Source organism: Capricornis sumatraensis, chromosome 18, assembly GCF_032405125.1.
Source record: "Capricornis sumatraensis isolate serow.1 chromosome 18, serow.2, whole genome shotgun sequence".
In the NCBI taxonomy this organism is placed as follows: Eukaryota; Metazoa; Chordata; class Mammalia; order Artiodactyla; family Bovidae; genus Capricornis; species Capricornis sumatraensis.
In genome coordinates, this window is record NC_091086.1 from 39,420,824 (window position 1) to 39,447,300 (window position 26,477).

The 26,477-nt window shown below is 39.8% G+C and overlaps 1 protein-coding gene across 2 annotated transcripts in view; it reads left to right on the forward strand.

The window, feature by feature from the left end:
- OXCT1 (3-oxoacid CoA-transferase 1) overlaps positions 1–26,477 on the forward strand; it is a 164,221-nt gene that overhangs the window by 22,955 nt on the left and 114,789 nt on the right. For both annotated transcript variants that reach the window (XM_068990464.1, XM_068990463.1), the window contains 3 exons: positions 2,341–2,490; positions 8,775–8,881; positions 11,480–11,540. In XM_068990464.1, the coding sequence (XP_068846565.1) occupies positions 2,341–2,490; positions 8,775–8,881; positions 11,480–11,540 (318 nt within the window). The remainder of the gene's footprint in view (positions 1–2,340; positions 2,491–8,774; positions 8,882–11,479; positions 11,541–26,477) is intronic.

Sequence of the window (26,477 nt, forward strand, 5' to 3'; positions counted from 1 at the left end):
GGTTAGTAAGAAAATGATGCACTTATCTCACACGCTAGCAAAGTAATGCTCAAAATTCTCTAAGCCAGGCTTCAACAATACGTGAACTGTGAACTTCCAGATGTTCAAGCTGGTTTTAGAAAAGGCAGAGGAACCAGAGATCAAATTGCCAACATCTGCTAGATCATTGAAAAAGCAGATTTCCAGAAAAACATCTATTTCTGCCTTATTGACTATGCCAAAGCCTTTGACCACATGGATCACAATAAACTGTGGAAAATTCTTTAAGCGATGGGAATACCAGACCATCTGACCTGCCTATTGACAAACCTATATGCAGGTTAAGAAGCAACAATTAGAACTGGACATGGAACAACAGACTGGTTCCAAATAGGAAAAGTGAAAGTGAAGTCGCTCAGTTGTGTCCGACTCTTTGCGACCCCATGAACTGTAGCCTACCAGGCTCCTCTGTCCATAGGATTTTCCAGGCAATAGTACTGGAGTGGATTGCCATTTCCTTCTCCAGGGGATCTTCCTGACCCAGGGATCGAACCCAGGTCTCCCACATTGTAGACAGACACTAAACTGTCTGAGCCACCAGGGAATAGGAAAAGGAGTACGTCAAGGCTGTATATTGTCACCCTGCTTATTTAACTTATCTGCAGAGTACATCATGAGAAATGCTGGATTGGAAGAAGCACAAGCTGGAATCCAGATTGCCGGGAGAAATATCAATAACCTCAGATATGCAGATGACACCACCCTTATGGCAGAAAGTGAAGAACTAAAGAGCCTCTTATTGAAAGTGAAAGAGGAGAGTGAAAAAATTGGCTTAAAGCATTCAGAAAACAAAGATCATGGCATCTGGTCCCATCACTTTATGGCAATAGATGGAGAAACAGTGGAAACAGTGGCTGACTTTATTTTTGGGGGCTCCAAAATCACTGCAGATGGTGACTGCAGCCATGAAATAAAAAGATGCTTACTCCTTGGAAGAAAAGTTATGACCGACCTAGACAGCATATTAAAAAGCAGAGACATTACTTGCAACAAAGGTCCACCTAGTCAAGGCTACGGTTTTTCTAGTAGTCATGTATGGATGTGAGAGTTGGACTGTGAAGAAGGCTGAGCGCCGAAGAATTGATGCTTTTGAACTGTGGCATTGGAGAAGACTCTTGAGAGTCTCTTGGACTTCACGGAGATCCACCCAGTCTATCCTAAAGGAAATCAGACCTGAATGTTCATTGGAAGGACTGATGTTGAAGCTTAAACTCCAATACTTTGGCCACCTGATGTGAAGAGCTGACTCATTGGAAAAGACCCTGATGCTGGGAAAGATTGAAGGCAGGAGAAGGGGACTACAGAGGATGAGATGGTTAGATGGCATCACTGACTCAATGGACTTGAGTTTGAATAAATTCTGGGAGTTGGTGATGGACAGGGAGGCCTGGCATTCTGCAGTCCATGGGGTCACAAAGAGTCAGACACGACTGAGCGACTGAACTGAACTGAACGGAACTGAATATGATGTAACTAGACCTAACAAGAGGTTTCATGTTAGGGGTTGTGTCTGCAAGTGTTTAGGGCCAGAGTTATTTCCCAGTAGGAAAACTGGGTGGAAAGGCAGGTGGTGGTGAGAGATAGCTGGGGAAATTAGATTTGAAATGACTAGTACCTAAAAGGGAGACAAAGTGATCAGAAGATGATACAAAGACATTTTTCCTAGAGCTGTTCCTACTCTGAAACAAAATTTGAATTTCTCTTGGCTTTTTAAAAACCAGTTTAGCTGTATGTTGTAGTCTTTGTCATTTGTAGTTTTCCTTAATTAGATAACATAGTAGATAAAATACTTAAGAGAAGGTTTAGAATACATTCTAAATAACTGGAAAATTTTCATTATTATTATATAATCATGATACTGTTATTTATGATAAGATTCAGGCTGTACCTACATGTAGCACACAGTAAAACACGATATTTTATTGTATGTTTTTTAATGTATACAGTTAAAGTTATATACTTCAGATTTGAAAATTGATTTTAAAATATTACAAATAGACTTGTAAAATATGATGTTGAGAAGCCAGTGGAGACATGGAAACCGAAAACATGAGTATACAAATAAGCAGTTCCATTACAAATAAGGATTAAAAATAGAGAGGTTCTTGTCTAGAGAGACAGTCATTGCCTTGCATTGATCTTCTAGCCTGCAGTGTTAGTGAGGTAGACCAATATGCACTGCTAGGGGTGGTTTAGATGATAAACACCTAGAGAGCAGGGAGCATGTGGCTAAGTATTTGTGTCCGCAGATAGAAGTGTGCTTGATGGACTTTTGATGCAGTGTTTTTTGCTCACTTGTAGGGCACACTTGCAGAGAGGATTCGTGCCGGTGGGGCTGGAGTTCCTGCATTTTACACCAGCACAGGGTATGGGACCCTGGTGCAAGAGGGGGGGGCACCAATCAAATACAACAAAGATGGCAGCATTGCCATTGCCAGTAAGCCGAGAGAGGTAAGACGCACGGATTCCAGGTGGGCTCATTGGGTAAAAAAGTATAAAATCATACCTGGGTGAGAATAAAACACATTCATTTAGTAACATACATATGCTAGGTACAATTTCTAGCTAAAACTGAACATCTGTTAGTAATTAAACTCACGTAGAGAAACCAGAATAAACAAATGAGAAGGAAAGAAATTAATCCATAGAAATGAGAGTCAAGGTTAGTTTTATGGGTAGGTTTTAAGACATTTAGGAGTGTGTATAATTGCTGATTATGTTTATGTGGAAAATAAAATACAGCTACTTTATTTAATACCATAATATGTATGATATTAAACCCTTCATGTTCAGGCCCCTTCTGGATATGATTGAAGAAGGGAAAAAAAGCTAAAGAAATCACAAATTTGTCTATAATCTTAAAAAGCAGAGAATGGTTATAAATATATGAGTAGAATAAATACCAAGTTTATATTATCTTCTTTATCCTTCATTTTGTACACTGGATACATTTGAGCCTTAGACTGAATAACTTAGTTTTATTTAAAGTGCTGGATAGGATGGAGTATCTTTATACTAGGTAACTTTCCTCACACATTAGAAAAGAATAGAACTCTAGATACAGGTATTTGAGATATTTAGGAGCCAGTTTTTAAAATGACACAGGCCAGTATCTCATTGCTGCATTTTTGGTATCTTTCCCTTCTCTCTGCCCACATGGCTCATGAGAGTTAACAAAAGTCACGGACTGCTGAACTTATCTCTAGAGAAGTGAGAACTTAGTATATCAAGGGGTCTTGTTACCTTTCTCCGTATAGGGATGTTAGCTGTGCCCCTTAGGGTTTTGAGGGAAGATAAAGGTCATTACTCTCATCCCCCTGCTGTTCCATGTTTCCAGCAGCGTCCTTCATCTGGAGCTGTGCCTTTTCTGCTTAGGGTTACCTATATTGACTCAAAGCTTTTGTTAACGTTTTTTATACTCTATCTTGCTTCTTGCCTAATTAGGTTTAAAATGTTTTCGCAAAGAAAAAGACAGGAACCTAATTAATTATTAAGATGGATCCTAGTTAATATACATCAGGATAGCCAGCAAAATCTGGTGAATGCTTTGAGAACTTGCTAGAAGTTACATCATTAACTCACCCTGTGAAAACAAAGGATAGACTAGAATCTGTCCTGAGTCTGTCCAGGTGTAGGCATCTAGTAGTTTGGTAATTTTGTCTGAATCCCGGGGAATACAACAGATAATCTCTAGAAATGATTCTTGTTAGCCAACTTTATTTTCCTTGATTATGGTGGGAAGAGGAAATGAGTGAATTCCTTGGATTAGCGATAGTTATTTGAGGTCCTTCTGTTTGCCAGGCACTAGTCCAAATGTGGTGGAAAAAGGAGTCCTCTAGGCCAAGTCCCCCTGTAGTGGGGGAACTGACCAGGAATGAAGAGACAAATGCATAATGTAACAAATCAAGTAGGGCAAAGGCAGAGAGGGTGCTGAGTGGCCAGGAAGGTGTGTTCCAGGCCGGGTCAGGGGAATCTCTCTGAGACGTGATGTTTGGTAGAGACCTGAATAAGATAGGAGAATGAGCCGGGTGAAGATTGTAGGCTGTGCCCTAGTCAGAAGAAAGAGGAAGGACATGGTCCTTGGCAGGCTTGCCGAGGGTGTGCCACAGCAGGGCATTGAGACTGGAACAGAGTGAATGAGGCAGAGAGTGGTAGGATTGGAGATTGAAGAGAGGCAGGAGCCAGGTCACATGAACTTGGACTTCACTGAGTGTGGTGAGGGGCTGAGAGTGTTGAATAGAAGTGGGAGAGTGATGGGATCTCAGCTACATTTTGGAAAGATCACTGTGGCTTTTGGGAGTGGGTTTTTTGTCGGAGACCCAGAAGCAGAAGCAGCAAGAGAGATGAGGGGCTGTTGTATTAATACTAATCCAATTGGAATTAGAAGGTGGTTTATATTGAGGTGGTAACAGTGGAATTTGTGAGAAGTGGTTGCAGGTGGGAAATACACTGACAGTAGGGCCAGCACGATTTACTGAGTAAGAAAAGACACGAATCAAGCATGCTGCTTATTGACTTGGGCCAAGTATGAGAATTAACAAGGAGCTCTTTCTGGACTTGAAGTGTTTTAAGAGATTCGTTGGCCTCCAAGAGGAGCTACTCAGTAGGCTTTAGGTCAGCTCAGGGAGGGTTGAGAGCTGGGATAGGAACTTTGGAGGCATCAGCAAGTGAAATTCACTCAGTCACGTCTGACTCTTTGCAACCCCATGGACTATATAGTCCTCAGAATTCTCCAAGCCAGAATACTGGGGTGGGTAGTCTTTCCCTTCTTCAGGGGATCTTCCCAACCCAGGGGTCGCACCCATGTCTGCCACATTGCAGGCGTGTTCTTTACCAACTGAGCCACCAGGGAAGCCCAAGAATATTGGAATGGGTAGCCTATCCCTTCTCCAGCAGATCTTCCCAACCCAGAAATTATCAGCATGTGGTGTTTAAAACCATGGGACTTAAGTGACGAAGGCTGGAGTGCAGAGAACACCTCTTTTGCATTTAAGGGTTTAGAAGAGGCCTGGCATTTAAAGACTGAAAAGAGGGAAAGAAGCAGTGAATAAAATGAGAGTGTCCAGTGGGTAAAGAGGAGATCCAGGGGAGGTGATTTGGAAGATGGAAACTTTTACAAAACGAGGAGTGATCAACTGTGTCAGAGAGTGAAGGAGATGAGTGATAGGACTGGAAGTTGACCATTGCAGCTGAAAATGTGGAGGTCATTGGTGACCTTAAAGGGTGATTTTTTTGGAACAGAGGATTTTTCTGGAATGGTGAACATTTGAATGGAGTGGATTCAAGAAAGGATGGAAAGATGAGGTCGTGGAGACTGAAATAAGTGACTCAAGTGAGTATAATGGCTAGTTTGACAAAACCAATTCTGTCCCTGTTTTTAAATTTTAAAATAGCTAACACTTAGCAACTGCTGATGTGTAGCCCCTTCAGGAAGTTATATAATTGGAATTGAAAAAAATGCCAGTGTTTTTACTTTGCCCTGAGTTGGCATATATTTAGATGTGTTTTTTTAGGTCTACATGGAAAAGACTCAACTATCATCATTAATGATGACTGAAATTCCTAAGACTTAAAAAAACTAAGGCAGGAGGAGAAGGGGACAACAGAGGATAATATGGTTGGATGGCATCACTGACTCTACGGACATGAGTTTGTGCAAGCTCCGTGAATTGGTGATGGACAGGGAAGCCTGGCGTGCAGCAGTCCATGGGGTCACAAAGAGTCAGACATGACTGAGCGACTGAACTGAAAAAACTATTGATGTACATCTTACAAATATCCTTCATATAATTTATCTAAGTTCATATTAATATGATCCTCATTCATCTGTAATTCCCTAAATTCATTAATCTTTTCTGACATAATGTGTCATATAATACCTTTAAGGAAACTGTTCTGTAAGAAATGATTTCTGTTTTAATGTAAATCAAAACTACAATGAAGTATCACCTCACACTGGTCAGAATGGCCATCATCAAAAAGTTTACAAATAATAAGTGCTGGCGAGACTGTGGAGAAAAGGGAACCTGTACTGATGGTGGGAATATAAATTGGTGCAGCCAGAGTGGAAAACAGTCCCACTTCTGGGCATATATGGAAAAGATAAAAATCCTAGTTGAAAGAGATATAGGCACCCCAGTGTTTTATAGCAGTATTATTTACAGTAGCCAAGAAACAGAAGCAACCTAAATGTCCATCGACAGGTGAATGGTTAAAGAAGATGTAGTACATATATACAATGGAATATTACTTAGCCATAACAATGAATTAATTCCATTTGCAGTAACATGAATGGACCTAGAGATTATCATACTAAATGACATCAAAGACAAAATATCATGATATCACATATGTGGAAACGAAAAGATTGATACAAGTGAACTTATTTACACAACAGGAATAGACTCACTGACATAGAAAACAAACTTATGGTTACCAACAGGTAAAGTGGGGGAGAGGGATAAGTTAGGTGTTTGGGATTAACATATATACACTATTATATAAAAATAAACAATAAGAACCTATCTGTAACACAGGGAGCTTTAGTCAATATCTTATAATAACCTATAATGGAAAAGAATCTGAAAAAGAATATATATATGTATATGTATATGTATACATGTGCTGTGCAGGCAAGAATACTGGAGTGGGTTGCCATGTCCTCCTCCAGGGGATCTTCCCAACCTAGGGATAGAACCCAGATTTCCTAAATTGCAGGTGGATTCTTTACTGTCTGAGCCACCAGGGAAGCCCAAGAATACTGGAGTGGATATCCAATCCCTTCTCCAGGGGAACTTCCCAGCCCAGGAATAGAACTGGGGTCACCTACATTTCAGGCAGATTCTTTACCAGCTGAGCTACCCAGAAATCCCATATATGTACACATATGGGATATCTGAATCCCATATCTGGGATTTAAATCACTTTGCTATATACCTGAAACTAATGCAATATTATAAATTTACTATAATTTTTTAAAAAGTTTCTTTTTTTAAACTATAGTTTAAGAAAAGTGTATGTACCCAAACTGTCTCTCAAAAGTTTCTGTAAAATGCATGCAGTTTTTTCCACTAGGAGGCGCAGTAGGAATGAGAATGGACTTCAGCCTTCAAATGGCTTCCATCCCATGTGGTGATGGGAGTGTAATGTTGATTTTATTTCCTCTGTTTGTTTCAACTCCCAGAGCTAAGTCCCCATGAAGAAAAAGGGAACAAAATGGTACAGCATAGTTTTGCTTTATGCTTTTTCTCCCCATCTCTTCCATTTGGAGTAGAATTAAAAGTCAGTAAACATACAAAAATCAATAGCCTTCCATTAGACCAGTAATGACAGAAAAGAAGGTATAATAGAATAAAATGTAATAGTCACAGTGGCCATCAAAAACCATGAAGCACCTGTGAGTAAACCTAGGAAATATATACTTTTGAGGGGGGAATTATAAAACTATTGAAGGAGGTAAAGGAAGACTTAAAAAAATATAGGCCTATATTACGCCCACAGGTGGGAAGTGGCATGCATATCAGTTCTCTCCAGATTAGTCTATAAATTCTAGGAATCCCAATAAAAATCCCAGCAGGTGATTATGAGTTAATTAGGAGAGAGGAATGGACTTTTAAAACTATTTTAGGTAGGAAAATAATGCATTGCCCGTTTCATGCAACTATATAGTTTTTTTCTAGAGTGGAGGGAAACTGAAAGTGTTAGTCTCTCAGCTGGGTTGGACTCTGTGACCCCATGGACTGTAGCCCTCTGGCTCTTCTGTCTGTGAATTTCTCCAGGTGAGAATGCTGGAGTGGGTTGCTATGCCCTCCTCCATGGGACCTCTTCGACCCAGGGATCAAACCCAGGTCTCCCACGTTGCAGGTGGATTTCCTACTGTCTGAGCCACCATGGAGGCCAGAGTGGAGGGAAAGAGGGGCCTTTTTCATGTCAGTATGTAACTTATTCACAGAAACAGTAAAGTGAGTGCTAACACATGCAGTCTATGCCACAAGCATGTAGAATTTTCACTTCTTCAGAGTTACCGAGCTCTCCTACCACTGGGCCCTTGCACATGCTGCTCCCTTAGTTTTCTCTTCACCACTTTGAGTGAACCCTGGTCCAGGGGTCCCCAGCCTCCTGGATCTAATTCCTGATGATCTGAGGTGGAGCTGATGTAATGATAATAGAAATAAAGTACACAATAAATAAAATGCGCTTGAATCATCCCCAAACTACCCTCCACACCCATTTAGTATGATAAAAAGTCTCAGTTTAGATCTTCTCCTTCTTGCCCTAACTAGGCTTGTATCCCTTTTATCTGTCTCTGTCAGAACAAGTGGGTCTTCCCAGGTGGCTCAGCAGCAAAGAACCCACCTGCCCCTGGGTTGGGAAGTTAATAGTTTAGTAATACACATAAGAAAATAAGTAAGTTACACTTAGACAAATAAGTAACTAGCGGGGCTTCTCAGGTGGCTCAGTGGTAAAGAATCTGCCTACCAGTGCAGGAGACACAAGAGACGCAGGTTTGAGCTCTGGGTAGAGGAGATCCCCTGGAGTAGGAAATGGCAACCTGCTCCAGGATTCTTACCTGGAAACTTCCATGGACAGAGGAGCCTGGTGGATTGCAGTATATGGGGTCTCAAAGAGTCAGACGTGACTGGGCAACTGAGCACACACATGCACACACATCAGACCAGGTATCAAAACCAACCAAGCCCTGTGGAGATCCTGACGATGCCCTTTGTCTCTTGCAGGTGAGGGAGTTTAAAGGTCAGCATTTTATCTTGGAGGAAGCAATCACAGGGGATTTTGCTTTGGTAAAAGCCTGGAAGGCGGACCGAGCCGGAAACGTGATTTTCAGGTAGTACAATGGTTTTAAAAAATGTTCAACATAATGCCTATTAGCAACTTTATGTTTTCGAAATTATGATTACAAAATGGATATCTTGATGTGTTTGGTGTTTAAAAATTTATATTAAAGATTGCTTAAAATCAATCACGTGTGTGTGTGTGTGTGTGTGTGTCGGTGTGTGCAGAACCATTGCTGTGTGGCCATGCTGGTTTGGTGCACTTGAGGACATCTGTTCTGACTGGTGCCCGTGGTGCACTGTTTAACTATCTGAATCTATTCTAGTCTTATATATAGTCACATATACTTTTGTCCTGTGTACTTTAGTGGTTAAGACTAAGTACAGTGTTGTGACATACTTAGAAAAGCTGACAGAAGCACACAATTATATTTTTGACATTGTTATTTGTATGCATTGTCTTAAAACACCTAAGTTAGTTTGATATTCTGGAAAATATTGCTAATAAGCATTTAGGTCAGTTCTTTCCAAGCTTGTTGGTGTATACTAGAAAATGCTTATAAAGATGATGTTTGGAAAGTTGATTAACATTAATAATGCCTAGCTTTCATTTTCGTTATCTGGAACCACAGATATATTAAGCCACTTAATAGATTTCAACATCTTTTGATTATGCTAAGCATACTAAATACCAAGTTTCAGTATCTTGGACTTAGGTATTATGTAGTTGTGTTTTGAAAATTGTGCCACCTTTGGATATACTCATAAAAGCTTTCAAAATGTTTGATTTTGAAGACTTCACCTGTTAGGTTACCGAACTAGTTTTCTTTTTTATAATATGGTCCGTTTCCTGCTTTTTGTTAGTGATTTTTAAAGAATCTTTACCAAATGCAGCTTTGGTATGATCACAATTAAATTATCAGTGATCACTCTCATGTTACTGTTTCATTTCTGAAGATCTTATATGACATTGGCTTCCCTGGTGGCTCAGATGGTGAAGAATCTGCCTGCAGTGCCTGAGACCAGAGTTCAGTCTTTGGAATGGGAGGATTCCCTAGAGAAGGGAATATCTAACCACTCCAGTATTCTTGTCTGGGGAATCCCATGGACAGAGAAGCCTGGCAGGCTGCAGCTCATGGGGTCACAAAGAGTGGACGCAACCGAGTGACTAACACTTTATATGACATTAAATATACTGTATTTGATTTTTTGAGCTTAGCCAATTTTGTTTGTTTGTTTGATTTTGTTTTTTTGGTGCGGCCACGGCACTTAGGATCTTAGTTCCTTGACCAGAAATCGAACCTATGCCTCCTGCAGTAGAAATGTGGAGTCTTAACCACTGGTCTGCTAGGGAAGTCCCCAGATTTAGTCAGTTTTGGGTATTATAACTAATTTCAGCAATTACAGAGGACACTGAATGCTGTCTACCTTTATTTGACACCTTGGTGTAATGTTCTTGAAGCTAGTTTTTTTTTTGAAGATTAATGAAATTGTGTAGTAGCAAATGAAAATGAATTCCTAAAATATTTCCATGAGTTTATCCTGTGCTTTACTGCCTGTTGTCTAAAGACAGCACAAGGGCTATTCTGAGCAGAGACTTTATGCCTGTGGTTTCTGCTCAGTAGCCATTGAGCTTTGATGTGAAATGAGAGTGCTTATTGCCAGTGGTCAGCTGGCCTAGATTCTTAAGATCCTGACTTCTAGGCTGACCTTCATGATTAGTGGGACAACTGGTACAGAGGTCTGTCTAGGCCATTGGTAGAGTGGGTGGGCCCTGCATACCTGCTCCTCAGGCCACTCTGTCCTTGGAGTTTTGATGCTGGATGTTTGATGGAATCCAACACAGTAGCTTGTGAAAGTACGGAGAGATATTCCTCTCTCAAGGACACACCTATCCTTGAATCCAACTGAAAGAAACATTGCTAGCACAAAGGGCTGTTAAGACACAGCTATGAATTATTCCTCTTTACAAAAGAATTTTTCCTTTCAATTTACACTCTCAGAAACAAGAACACATTTCAGTTTTTATTATTAGAGTAAGTGCATGAATTTAGGAACTTGGGAATGCAGAAGCATCAGCAAAATTGGCCCCCTCTTTTTATACCTCAGGGTCTGATGTGGGGGTTGTAGTTTCAAAAATTTCATTGGAAGTTGGTTCTCCAGAATGATCTTTATAAGTGACTCACAAATTACCCATGAATGTTTCAGTTAATTTCAGCAATAGATTTCTCTTTAATAAGAGTATAATTACTATACCTTCTCAGATAAAGCACTTGCTACTTTTCTTAATGTTTAACAAGAGCAAGTTCAGTGAAATATTTAACTACAGAAACAGTAGCATTTCAGTTAAAAGATTTAGAGAAATTAGACCCTTTAATATCCATTTTATTTTTCTGTATATAATTATATGTTGAAAATGAAAACTAGTTCTTTCTCTTAACCCCATAAATGTGATATGATTCCATTAAGTGGCCATTGCATTGTTTTTATATATAAAATAGCTATAGGACTTATAGAAAATACGATATACTCTTAAAAAGATTCACAGAGTCTTAGATTACAGAAATTCTTTTAATCTGTAATTAAAGCTGAGAGAGACACTTATTTTTGCCTTCTTTCCACACTCCCTTATTCCCTCACCCCTATTGTAGGAAAAGTGCAAGGAATTTCAACTTGCCGATGTGCAAAGCTGCAGAAACTACAGTGGTGGAGGTAAGAGAAGAGGTTATTTCTGATTTCCTAATGTTACTTTTTTAAAGTTGATGTTATGTGTTAGTTTAAGAAAAAATACTGCAGTTCATTTGTTTTCATGAAGAAGGACAGTGACCATGTTTTTCATTTGAGATGTTGAAGGATTCTATTTAAATATATGATAGTTTAAATTTTGCTGGAATTTGAGCTCTCTGGTTAGCTAGGATCTCACCAGAATGCTCACTTTGGGAACCAAGCCATGAGGCTGACCAGCTCATAAAACTTTGGTACTTGAGCAAAGTGGACCTTCTTGGGTAAAATCTCAGGGATGAATTTTTCTAAACAGAATCCCAAGGCAAATAATAAGTTGTATCAGGAGAAGTTCTTTATCTCACTGTGACAGAGAGTGGTGATATTTTGAGGAGGAAGGAGGGTAGTATAACTCATTGCTTTGATGTAGTTCTGTTTGGAACAGTTGAATTAATGCACTAACTGACTCTCCTTTAAACATCTCAGGGTTCATTCGGAAGAGACTTGAATAATTCTAGAACGTGCCTAGGGTTAAAGCTCTGGGATAGAAATAGGTGCTTATACCAAAACCCTGCCATTTTGTGTGTATATGTTAGAACCTGAAAGGAGACTTCAAAATCATTCATGTAGGCTTTGAGGATCACTTTGGAACCAGATTTTCATGGGATTTGAGATATATTTCCCCACAAGAGGGCTTTATAGGATCCCATCTTGGGATCTGGAAATGAGAATGTATGTTCTTGATTTTTCTTGTTATGGTACCATTGTACTTGACATCTTTTCATTCCTTCAAGCTCTTGGCCAAAATGATATTTCATGGAGGCAGTGCTGCTGTATTTTTGAAACAGTCAAATGTTAGAATTCTCTTGGAAAGTACAGTGTATTATTATTTTACTAGATAGCCATAGTTTGGCTTTTTTCCCCTTCTTATGGAAGAATGGTTAATTGACAATATTTGAAGTATACTATTTTTAAAGTGCTGGGAAATGTGGTACTTTCAACATTGGCAGGACGGTTTCTTTTGCAACAGCTTCAGTATATTTTCTGCATTTAAAATGGATAATGTGATTTAATCTGTGAAATTTTTTAAAATCAAATCATCTTAATGACCTCTCCATTGCACACACCTATAACAGTACTGAAAAAAGCCTATAACACAGCTTAAACTAATTGGTAGTTTAACTCTGTTGATTGTATGTACCTCTGTAAAACTGCCACAAACGACTGTTTTTTCTCTGAGTACTATGGGGTCAATATGCATTGTCCTGGGTGATTTTCTTTCTTTTTTTCCCTTTTATAATCTAGTTCTTTTCAGCCAGTCTTATCTCTTCCGAAAGCAGGAAGTGAACCTCTAGTAGTCTGAGAATTAGTGAAGATATTTGAAAAGATGTTCACTGTTGGCAAAAGGGAAAGGGAGATAAAATCCTTTAATTGAGCCTGCAAATATGATAAAGGCTGCCCTCCCATGTACAAGAACAGACATCTCTTATTCACAGCACTCTGTCCTGTTAGACAGACTCACATTAGGATCCCCTTCAATATAGTGCTGCTGACTGCCACTCCTAATTGATCATACCTGCACTGTCCAATATGCTAGCCAGTACCCACATGCAACTTTTAATTTAAACTCTTCTTGTTGTTCAGTGACTAAGTTGTGTCCAACTCTTTGTGACTATGTACTACAGCATGCCAGGCTCCTCTGTCCTTCACTGTCTCCCAGATTTGCTCAAACTCATGTCCATTGGGTCGGTGATGCCATCCAACCATCTCATCCTGTATTACCCTCTTCTCTTCCTGCCCTCAGTCTTTCCCAGCATCAGAGTCTTCTCTGGTGACTAGTCAGCTCTTTGTATCAGATGGCCAAAGGATTGGCTATTCAGCTTTAACATTAGTCCTTTCAAAAAATATTTAGGGTTGATTTCCTTTGGGATTTCCTTAGTCCCCCTGTAAGGGACTCTCAAGAGTCTTCTCCAGCACCACAGTTCAAAAGCATTAATTCTTCAGCATTCAGCTTTCTTTATGGTCCAGCTCTGACATTCATAATGACTAATGGAAAAATGATAGTTTTGACTATATGGACCTTTGTCAGCAAAGTGATGTCTCTGCTTTTGAATATTCTGTCTAGGTTTGTCATAGCTTTTCTTCCAAGGAGCAAATGTCTTTTAATTTCATGGCTACAGTCACTTTCCACAGTGATTTTTGGAGCCCAAGAAAATGAAATCTGTCACTACTTTCCCCATCTATTTGTCAGGAAGTGATGGGACTGGATGCCATGATCTTAGTTTTTTGAACGTTGAATTTTAAGCCAGCTTTTTTACTCTCCTCTTTCATCCTCATCAAGAGGCTCTTTAGTTCCTTTTCGCTTTCTGCCATTAGAGTGGTATTATCTGCATATCTGAGGTTGTTGATATTTCCCCCGGTAATCTTGATTCCAGCTTATGCTTCATCCAGTCCAGCATTTTGCATGATGTACTTTGCATACAAGTTAAATAAGCAGAGTGACAATACATAGCCTTGACGTACTCCTTTCCCAATTTTGAACCAGTCCATTCATTGCTCTATGTCCAGTCCTGACTGTTGCTTCTTGATCTGCATACAGGTTTCTCAGGAGACAGGTAAAGTGGTCTGGTATTCCCATGTCATGAAGAATTTTCCAGTTTGTTGTGATCTACACAGTCCAAGGTTTTAGCATAGTCAGTGAAGCAGAAGTATATGTTTTTTTCTGGAATTTCTTGCTTTCTCTATGATCCAACGGATGTTGGCAATTTGATCTCTGATTTCTTTGCTTTTTCTAAATCCAGCTTGTACATCTGGAAACTCAGTTCATGTACCACTAAAGCCTAGCTTGAAGGATTTTGAGCATTACCTTGTTAGCAGGAGAATTGAGCAGAATTGAACATTCTTTGATACTACCTTTCCTTGGGATCCAGTCCTGTGGCCACTGCTGAGTTTTCCAAATTTCCTGGCATATTAAGTGCAGCACTGTCAGGGCATCATCTTTTAGGATTTGAAATAGCTCAGCTGGAATTCCATCACCTCCACTAGCTTTGTTCATAGTAATGCTTCCTAAGGCCCACTTGACTTCATACTCCAGGATGTCTGGCTCTAGGTGAGGGACCACACGATCATGGTTATCTGGGTAATTAAGACTTTTTTGTGTGGTTTTTCTGTGTGTTCTTGCCACCTCTTCTTAATGTCTTCCACTTTTGTTATGTCCTTGCTATTTCTGTCCTTATTTAAATTTAAAAATTTAAATTAATCTAAATAAAGTAAAAGTTCAGTTTCTTTTCATCGGTTCCATATACTAGTGACTACTGTGTTGATCAACATAGATAAGAACATGATCATCCCTGTAGAAAGTTTTATTAGACAGAGGCTAATTAGAAGTATCAAGATGAAATCTAATTTGTAATTCTAGTTTAGGAATGTAAGCAAAACAGCAATTTAGACAATAAATTATGGTAAGGTTGCCCCCTCTGCCTGCTCATAGTAGAAGAGGTCCACATGGCTTTAGGTTGAACTGGAAGAACTGAGCTCTTGGAAGCGTAAAATATTTGAAATTGGGGTTGATGAGTAGACTGGGTGTTTTCTGATAATGAAGATTCTATCTAGGGTGTGAGTTTTGTATTATTCTTAGTCCAGTGAGTACCCTGGACCTCCAGCTCTTCTGTGCTGTGTTCTGTGTACTCTGTGACCTGCATTGGCCTTCAGGACTCGATAATTCTTTTCCTCCAGCCCTATCCTGCTTTCTTGTATAGTGGTCTTGGTAAGATGGGTGATTGTGAGCTGGTTTAATAGGAAGTCCTTAGAGATCATAAATTAGCTGCTTATTTTCCTGCCTGTTCAGTATTGACAATAATAATGACTACTATTAATCAAGTATTTATTATGTATTACTCACTTCTGTATTTTAATTGATTTTTAAAAAAATGTTCACAACAATCTTACGAGATAGGACTCATTATTTTCCTTATTTTACAGATGAGGGCTATAAAGCACAGAGAGGTGAGGTTGCGTACCTATGTCACACAGCTAGGTGGAGCTAAGATAGACCCATAGGAAACATGATTCCCAGGTGCCTGCGCTTTTCCACTATTTTATGAAATACTCTCAAATCATCATCAGTGGGTGATATTTCAAAATCCTGAAAGATACTGAATTTCTGAAAGTAGTCCATTTCAATGCTAACTGTTAAAATCTAGCAGATAGGGAGTTTGAGGCCAGTATATTCCTCTGTCTCCAGTCTTCTTTGCCAGTTATTCCAGTGAAGGTCTTTTTGCCTCTTATACCATCTGCCTCCAAGAGGGCTTTGAGAAGAGCATCATCCTGGGTGGGATCAGTAGCCCTGTGAATTGGTTCAGTCCTCCTCTTAGACTCTGTTCATTCTGTTACGTAGCCTCTCTGAGCTGTGCAGCTTTTCACAAACTTCCCTGAATGTGGTGACTGAATGTCTATTCTAGTCCAGCAGGAACTTAAAGCAGTGTGCACTTTGACAACAACTGCACCCTACATTTCAGACAAAGACATTTTTTTTAGACCTCTTAGCTCATCTTCTTTCTCTTATAGATCAGACCAGGGAGAACTTTTTCAGTAGCAGGATCTGGGATGAAGCCTGCCTCCTTGCAGCTTCACCCCACTCCTGGGGCTGCATCTTTTCAGCCTTTTTCCCTTGGTACCCACTATAACTTGAGTTTTAAAGGGAGTCAGTGGGTCAGGGGGTGGTAGTACTATAAATATCTAAAATATTAGTGATGATTCCTTAAGAGTGTAGTTGCTCAGTTGTGTCCAACTCTTTGCAGCCCCATGGACTGTAGCCTGCCAGGCTCCTTTTTCCATGGGCTTCTCCAGGCAAGAATACTGGAGTGGTTTGCCATTCTCTTCTCCAGGGGATCTTCCTGACCCAGATATTGAATCCAGGTCTCCTGCACTGCAGGTGGGATTCTTTACCATACAGGGAAGCCCCGATGATTCCCTCAGGTACCTTAAAATCTTTGGGGACTTTTTTTTTCGATGTGCTGTGCAGCATGATCTTGGTTCCCTGAGCAGAAATCGAATCCTCTGCCCACTGCATTGGAAACTCAGAGTCCTAGCCACTGGGCTACCATGGAAGTCCCTCTTTTTGAACTTAGAAACAGGATGGTGAAAGAACATGTGAGCCATCTCTTTCTTTTTTTGCTTCATAATTTCTCCTCTAATTGACAAGACGTAAAACCAGTATATTTATCTTGAAGAGAATATCAAAATGACCCTTGGCATGAATTATTTCTGGTTTCTCTTAAAGTGAGACATTCCTCCTTTTTGGAAATGTTTTACCTTTCATATGTGTTCTAAACAAAAGTGAGTTGTGGAAAACCAAAGAGGTGATCAGTATGTCTTTTTCCCTTTAACAAAACTGATAGGAATATTGCATTGCATCTCTTAAAACCTGCAGCCAGTGGTCTGTTTCATCACAAAGTTGGCTGTCTTTCTCCCTCTTAAGGAACCTGGGGGTAGTTGCTTGGGAAAAATAGTACAAGTGGGTGTACATATTGGCACACATGCCACAAACACATTTCTCTTTTTAGGCCAGGCAGTGTTATTTCTGGACCTTCTCTTTGAGTGGGTGAAATCTTCCCTGATAAACTTCACAAGTTTAAGTGCAAAACCAGCCAGGGAATAATTCTTGGTGCTGTGTTCCATGTGTATCATGAGCAGCAGGACTCTGGAACTCATTTGGCTTCTGCAGGAATCTGTTAACCCTTGACTTCCCATGTGCTCCTTGGCCGGTCTCTTGGGTGCATATCCCATCAGTCTAGGTTTCTCTGGGAATTGTCTCTGCATTTTTTAAAAAGGCAACTTATAATAGAAAACCCCGGAGGAGGGGCGGGAACACTTCACTCAGGAGACTGTAGATATTTTGTCTCCTGCAAGCAGCCTGGCATGTCTGTGCTGTCAGGAAAGGTCATCTGACTCAGCCACAGAAGGCTGTTAAGGCTGCCTGTGACCAAAATAACCTGGCTGGTTTCGTCAAACGTGTGCTCTGGCTGGTGTTAGAAGATGGCAAGGTTTACACAAAGCTTCTTCACCTGTTTTAGCTAATTTCAGCTTTTAGTTAAGACAAATATATTCGTTACTATAACTTCAGTAAAGTTATTTTTGTTATATTTATATTATGGTATATTTATGTATTTGTTTGTGAAATAATTATGTCTATTACATAATATTTGATGCATACTGGTATTATATACATGTAGCCTGTGCAGGTTAGAAGGCATAATAATAAATCAAACACCTCCAGACCTACCTAAGGTAGGAATTAGAGGATTGCTTCTTCTTATTGTCATCTGCCTGCCTTTCCTGCAGAGAGACCCACTGTCAGGAATATTGTGATTATCAGTCCCTTTAAAAAACGTCAAAGTCATAAGGTGTGGACATATGGAAAATCATTTTCCAAAGTGATATCATAAGACTTTTTGTTTAGAAGAGCCATGCTCTGGGGACTGTGACTTCTGTGTTCTGTGCTAGCGCTTGGCACGTGCCATGGCTCCTGAGGAGGTTAATTAAAGGAAAGTATTAGGGGTTCATCTGCCATCTGGGCATGAAGACATGTTGTTTCTGATTAGTGGAGGAGGAAAAGGGCATGTTGCAGTGTAAAGGTATTATAGATTTTTGCTTTTAATGTTTATTATGAAAGGTAATGGACATATACAGCAGAAAATGGAAGAGTGTAATGAACCTATCTGAGTTCATCCTAATGTTCCAATACCTGCCCACCCTTGATCACTCCTGCCCCATCTACATCCCCATCTCCTTCCTTCTCCTCTTGTAATTTTTTTTTAAGTGATTTTTATTTGTTTGTTTGTTTTTTGGCTGCGGTGGGTCTTTGTGGCTGTGCTTGGGCTTCCTCTGGTTGTGACAAGCGGGGGCTACTCTTCACTGCAGCGTGTCAGCTTCTCATTGCAGCAGCTTCTCCTGTTGCAGAGCACAGGCTGCAGGCAGGTGGGCTTCAGGAACTGTGGTGCGTGGGCTCCATAGCGTGGTTCCCTGGGCTCTAGGGCACAGGCTTAGGAGTTGTGGCACGCAGCTTAGTTGCTCCTCTGCACGTGGGATCTTCCTGGATCAGGGATTGAACCCATGTCTCCTGCTTTGGCAGGTGGACTTTTTACCACTGAGCCACCAGGGAAGCCCCCTCTTGAAGTATTTTGAAATAAGCACCAGATATTATATCCTTCACAAGCTTACATGGTGATGCTCAAGATAGACAATAGGTACAATAAATAAGTAAAATGTATAGTATATTAGATAGTGGTAAATACTAAAGAAATGGAACAAAGCATGAAAAGGGACATCAGCTGTCAAGAGAAGAAGGTTAAATTTTGTTTTTGTCTGCACTGTGAGGCTTTTGGGTTCTTTCTTCCCCAACCAGGGATTGCACCTGGCCCTTCAGCAGTGAGAATGCAGAATCACTGGACCACCAGAAATTCCAAAAGTGAAATCTGGATGGGTTGGTCTATAACAGAGATGAGATATAATGCTACTGAGACGACATTTGAATAGAGACCTCAGGGAAGTAAGGAAGATAGCTATGCAGTATCCGGCGGGGCAGTAAGCTGGGTGGCAGAAGAAGGAGCAGGTGGAATATTCCTGGTGGACTTGAAGAGTTGAAATGCCATACTCCCCTTTCTCCAGTGTGAGATGGTGGGCCAATGAATCTTTACGTGAGGGTAGCCATCTTGAGAGTAATGGCAGTATCTTCTTCCTACCTGTGTGAAGTATGATTTCTATACTTAGTTCATTTTGTAATTGCTCCTGGGATGATAAGACCTAAATCTGACTTTAAAACTCTGAGATGAATGGAGAATGTGATTTTTATATTGGAACCTCCTGGCTTTTGTGACTTTCTGGCCCTCTTTGGAAAACTCTGTGTTGATATCAGCTTATGCATTATCTTTGTAGAGGAAACCATACTGGTGGTTAGTTCACATTATACTAGAAAGTGGGAACGCAGTGGGTTTGTTTTAACTGTTTGATTTAATCACTTCAGTGGATCTTGTGAACATTTAATCTCCACCAAGCAGGCCAGTTAGTGTATCAACATTTTAGAGACTGGTCATCTTCCATCCTGCTTTAGAAAAAATGAAACTTCCCAAGAGATAAACATAATTCCTTTCCTCTTAGATTGCTTCTGTTCTTAATCTTTAGATTGCTAATGCCTTTTGATACTACAGAGAAACTCATAGTTTTTCCAAGAAACAGTAAAAAGGAAAAAGAATTAGGTCCAAACAGGAAAAAATGAAAGGTTCTATCCACCCAAGAGAAACACATCTAACCACATTGAGAAACTTTGTTAGACAGATGCACTGTTAAGGACACACATCCACACACAGATGACCCCTGCTCATGCCTGTGTGGGATTTATGCCCACACACAAATCTCTGATTGACATGTGGAGATGTGATGTTTATGAAAACTTGGCTGAAATGTCAAATGTGACATTCACTGTGTGAAACGTAATACAGTAAATGCCTTTCACTGCACTTTAGTATTTACCTGGTAATGCTTTCTACTTCTCTTCGTTAGGCAGAAGATGAGGACAGCAAGGACCTGTTTAATCCCAGTCTTCTTTACTTCATTCCCACAGGCCAGTTGAGATGAGCACTCAACACAAGTTCTTTAAAAACACGGGTGGGGTAGGAAAGCTATTTGATGCAAAATATAAAGAAGGAACAGCCTCTTCCCACCAGTCTAGCAAGAACCCTGGGATCCCTCACTCCTAAGGCATAATACAGTCACTTTCTCAAGTGTTAACTTTGGGAATAGATGTGGTGAGCTATGGATATCATTTTAAATGATTGATTTTTAAGCCTGCTAAATTATCTAATATCCTTAATTTACATGTTTTTCTCTTATTACAGTTTTTCACTTATAAGATTTTATTCATGCTTTTGGATTTCATTTTTTTTTAATTGTTTGCTATGCCTCTCTGAAAGAGATAGCTATAAATTCTTCATGCTACAAATTTAGCCAGATATACATTGCTTTGACAGATGATAATATCCTTACACAACTAAATGAACTGATTGATTCTACTTATTTTGAAGTATTGAAGTGTTTAGAGACATTTCCTTGACTTTTCATAAAATGCAAAACTAATTTGAAAATATTTGAATACTAATGAAGATGTATTTAGTGAAGACACATTGTAGTTGAATATTTTGACAAAATAACCTTCTAAGTAATAGAATCACTATTATTTGTTGTTTCTGCCAAGGAAGCAGTAAATACAAAAAATATGAAGTTGGTGAATGCCCAAATTAACTTCACTGCAATTTTTTTTTTGCATACTCTTAAAGAGTACTGAATATAATCCTTAAACTAATGACCATTTACATCCAGAAGAATAGCAGGATAGAAGTATGGTTTATTAATGGTAAAAATATATTAAATCAAGTGCTAATCCTGACATTTTATTTCTTGTTGCTTGGTAACAATGCGAGAACTCTGTAAGAGTTCCTTTATCTCAGCTACAATGGACTTCATTGCATTGTGGGGTAGAAATACCAATTACAGCAAGTCATTGTATGCCATTATCCTTACAAAATTTTGGTGCTACTTTTTTATTGTTAGTGCAGAGATCCTAAAAGAAAGTCATTTTAATAATACATCCCTCCTTTTTTGATGGATTGGTAGATTTTATTCTAGCTATTTTGGGCTTTTTGGCTTTGTATCTATGTATAATTTTTGAGGCTTCACAAATTTGTCTTTTATCTGTCTACACTGTATAAACCTAGGCTTTTGAATTTCATCATAAATATGTATGTTCTAAGTGATTGTTCATGAGTTCTTAGTGAACATCTTTTATACTTGACCACTTAAGAGGAGAGAAAAGAATACCTGCGTGGAATTTTTTTCTCATAAAAATAGTGAGGACATATGCTTCGTCCTTCTCTAATATAGAGCATTTCTAGTTTTAGAACCTGCTTTAGGAAAAGGGAGCCTGTTGAACAAGTGTGATATAAGTGAAAGGCTAATTTCTGTTGTGTATACTGTATATATCCTATGTACTGTTACTTCGTAATTATTATTTACAACGAAGATTGATAAACTGCTATCTGTGACCTGTTCTGTACTGCCTGAGAGGTAAGAAATTTTTTTAATATATATATATTTTAAAGGGTTGTTTGAAAAAAGAAAAGAACAATATGTGACAGAGATAGTATGGAGCCTGCAAAGCCTTAAACATTATCTGGCCCTTTACAGAAAAAATCTTTCAAACCCTTGATTTATGGCATAATTTCCATGTGTATAGTCTAAATATATTAAATATCACTAAATATTATTTTCTAAAGGACGAGTGAACTTAAGTAGAACTGAAATAAATAATCATAGCTGGTTTGAAGAGAATCAGTGAAAAAATTAAATTGAATAATATGAATTTGTGTAGAAGTAGTAAAATGATTATGTAATTTAGTAGGTCTGTATTGGGGACAACCATGAAGAAAGGAAGATTATATACAGCAACTTACTTATCTTGCCATGGTTTTTACAGTTTCTTTACTATCTCAATGCTTTTATCAATAAGTCTGACTTTAATAGTTTTGTACTGATAGACTCATTTTATTGGAAGCATCTTGCTTTTTCTTGCGCATTAGATTTTAGCACATACTTGAGGGCCAGTTTCTTATGTATAGTGCCTGTATCCTGGGGTGATGGGGTGAGGACTTCTCCAACCTGACCTGGGCCCAGCATGCACCTGCAACTCCTGCTGGCTGGCAGAGTGTCCAGGAGCTGCAGAAATGGTCCAGAGTTGGAGTTGTCCTGTGTGCCTGGGGTTTGGAAGGGCTCTGAAGCCCTGGGTTTTCATCTCCTCTGGAGCTCTGCCCCCCGCCTCTCAGAGACAGCCTGGGAGAAGACTTGTGGATAGACTTTGGGCAAGGTGAGACTGGTTGTCTCAGCCTTCCAAACCAGGGATTTTAGCTTCTGATTTTCTTTTTAATCAGGAATATGTTTGTAAGAGTTATCTGATTATGTCTTATTTATTGCTAAGGGAAACTTGAAATCAGAAAGTTCACTAGGGTAGTTGTGTGCTTTCTTATCTGGCACTAGTCCTCTTAAGAAATAGAAAAGGCTCCATCCAGCCAAAATGTATTCTAATAATTAAAGATGAAGTCAATTATTTATTTACTAATTTTTGCTTTGCCATTCTGCTTATGGGATTTTAGCTCCCTGAATAGGGATTGAACCCGGGACCCTGGCAGTGAGAGTCCCAACCACTGGACCACCAGGGAATTCCTGAAAGTCTATTATTTCAGCTAGATTCGCCTCCTCGTTCTTGTAAGCAAAGGCCCAGAAAACCCTATGCTTGAGTACCACTTCTGTATTAGCATGCGTTTTATATAACTTTGTAATGCTTTATGTTTTCAAAGTGATTTTGTATATGTGTATCCCGTTTGATCCTCTTAATCACCAGGTGAGGTAGGAGGAGAAGCAGTTTTATTATAATATTACCCATGAGGAAACTGAAACATAGATACATTTCTGGAATAGATTAGTAGGAAGTTGAATGGCTTAATGAAAGGGACATTTGAAAGACTTGGAGCCCTGCTTTTCCACATTTCCTCTGCCATGGTCCTGCCATTACAATGCTGAAGCTTTCCTTTTTTTTTTTTTAATTTTAATTTTTGTTTTTATTTTAACATCCAAAAGATTTTGTATTGGGACACAGTTGATTATCCTTCTTTCTTTTTTAAAAAATTAAGTTTTTTTTTTTGTTACGTAGAGTCTTCATTGCTATGAATGGGCCTCTCTAGTTTCAGTAAGCAGGGGCTGCTCTTCGTTGTGGTGCATGAGCTTCTCATTGCATTGGCTTCTCTTGTTGCTGAGCTCAGGCTCTAGGCACACGAGCTTCAGCAGTTGTAGCACGTGGGCTCAGTAGTTGTGGCCCACAGGCTTAGTGGCTCTGAGGCATGTAGAATCTTCCCATAACACGGAATGAAACCGTGTCCCCTGCATCGGCGGGCAGATTCTTTCCTATCCACTGTACCACCAGGGAAGTCCTGAAGCTTTATTTCTAAAACAATGAACAAGAAGAATTGTGAAACTCTGAAAATGTAGCTAAGTGGGCTTTTATAGAAGCTTGTACCTTATTTTAAATAAAAATGAGAGAGTTGTGATTTTAGGTGATGTGTGTAGAATGGATTTTTATGGAGGCAGGAAAGAAGACACATGGTAGCCAAAGAGGAGGCTGTTGCTGTGATCCAGGCAAGAGGTGATTGTGGCTTGGACTTGAGTGGTGGAGTAGAGATGGGGAGAGGTACTGGAACTGAGGTATACAGTATTTTGGAAGAGGAATATTTTCAGACTTGCTAATGCCTTGGATGTGGACTGGGGTAGGGGGATGGCAGAGACTAAAATGATTCCTACTGTACTTAAGCAGTGGTGTGTGTCACCTATAGAGTTGAGAAAGCCTGGTAACAGCTTTTGGAAGGAGAAGTAACAAGAACCCAGCTAGGATTGATTGGCATTTTTAGGCTTTCAAATGGTGATGTAGGTGAAGATGGACATGTATGTGTTGTGCTCAGAGGAGAGGTCTAGAAAGAGTTATACAGTTGGAAAGAATCTACATGTATTTGATAAGTAGTCATGGAATGGAAAAGACCACTTAAGGGAAAGGTCCTGGAATCAAGCATTAGGAGTCTCAGTATATTTATTTATTTATTTGGTGAACAGTACCTGAGATTAAGAATCACACCTTTGTCTCTCTGTGACATTGTGACTTTGGACAAATAAATGTACTTAAGAATCCCAGCTTCTTTGTAGCATCTCCTATTTCTATTGTCAGGTCTATTTTGAATGTCTGTGGATTAGGGCATTTGGATGTGTTTTGTAAAGCTCTGAAGTGCTATGTTCTCACCTTGATCCCTCCTGCTGCTTTGCTTAATGAACCTCAGATGACTGTGGTTTTCACTGGCCCAGTGACAATGACTGTAGAACCACCCTGTGAATAGTACCTGGCAGGGTATACCCACCTTATCCCTTCCCTGTCTTCCACAGTTCTTGAGATTTAAGGAGATAAAAATTTCATAATACCGCCAATTTCTAAAATCTTAGTGCATTATCAAAAACTAATTGTTTTCGATAATAACAAAAAGCAAAAATTAATTGTTTCTTAAATATATTGTTCACTTTGCGTGCATGCGTGCTAAGTCACTTCAGTTGTGTCTGACTCTGTGCAGCCCTATGCACTGCAGCCCGCCAGGCTCCTCTGTCCATGGGATTCTCCAGGCAAGAATACTGGAGTGGGTTGCCATGCCCTCCACAGAGAGATCTTCCCAACCCAGGGATTGAACCTGCATCTCTTATGTCTACCCTACATTGGCAGGCGGGTTCTTTATCATTAACGCCACCTGGGAAGCCATTATGAGCTTTGAGTGAGTGAGTGAAGTCGCTCAGTCGTGTCCGACTCTTTGCGACCCCATGGACTGTAGCCTACCAGGCACCTCTGTCCATGGGATTTTCCAGGCAATAGTACTGGAGTGGATTGCCATTTCCTTCTCTAGGGGATCTTCCCAACCCAGGGATTGAACCCAGGTTTCCTGCATTGTAGACAGACGCTTTACCATCTGAGCCACCAGGGAAGTCCTATTGTTAGCTTTCAGTTCATTTCAGTTCGGTCGCTCAGTCGTGTCCGACTCTTTGCCACCCCATGAATCGCAGCACCCCAGGCCTCCCTGTCCATCACCAACTCCCAGAGTTCACACAGACTCATGTCTATCGAGTCAGTGATGCCATCCAGCCATCTCATCCTGGGTCGTCCCCTTCTCCTCCTGCCCCCAATCCCTCCCAGCATCAGAGTCTTTTGCAATGAGTCAGCTCTTTGCATGAGGTGGCCAAAGTACTAGAGTTTCAGCTTTAGCATCATTCCTTCCAAAGAAATCCCAAGGCTGATCTCCTTCAGAATGGACTGGTTGGATCTCCTTGCAGTCCAAGGGACTCTCAAGAGTCTTCTCCAACACCACACTTCAAAACCATCAATTCTTCGGCACTCTGCCTTCTTCACAGTCCAACTCTCACATCCATACATGACCACAGGAAAAACCATAGCCTTGACTAGATGGATCTTTGTCGGCAAAGTAATGTCTCTGCTTTTCAACATGCTATCTAGGTTGGTCATAACTTTTCTTCCAAGGAGTAAGCGTCTTTTAATTTTATGGCTGCAATCACCATCTGCAGTGATTTTGGAGCCCAAAAAAATAAAGTCTGACACTGTTTCCACTGTTTCCCCATCTATTTCCCATGAAGTGATGGGACCGGAGGCCATGATCTTTGTTTTCTGAATGTTGAGCTTTAAGCCAACTTTTTCACTCTCCTCTTTCACTGTCATCAAGAGGCTTTTTAGTTCCTCTTCACTTTCTGCCATAAGGGTGGTGTCATCTGCATATCTGAGGTTATTGATATTTCTCCCGGCAATCTTGATTCCACCTTGTGTTTCTTCCAGTCCAGCATTTCTCATGACGTACTCTGCATAGAAGTTAAATAAGCAGGGTGACAGTATACAGCCTTGATGTACTCCTTTTCCTGTTTGGAGCCAGTCTGTTGTTCCATGTCCAGTTCTAACTGTTGCTTCCTGACCTGCTATATCAGCAGTAAATTATCTAATATTTAAAGCTCATCAAAGTCAGCCTAAATATGTTGATAGCTTACATCAAGCAAATGCAGTGATGACTTTTAAGGGGAGCACTACAGACCCCTTATAAAAAGTAATGTTGTTAGAGATCTGTCATTTCATTAGCTCAAGTTGCATACAGTAAAAAAAATGATGACCAGTCTCTGCTGTCATATTTTAAATGGAGGATTAGCTATGATCTGTTTATCTCTTTTTGTACTTTGGCTCAGAAGGTTCAAATATTCTGGTTTTGGATGGAAACTAATGTTTGTTCTCTGATAAAA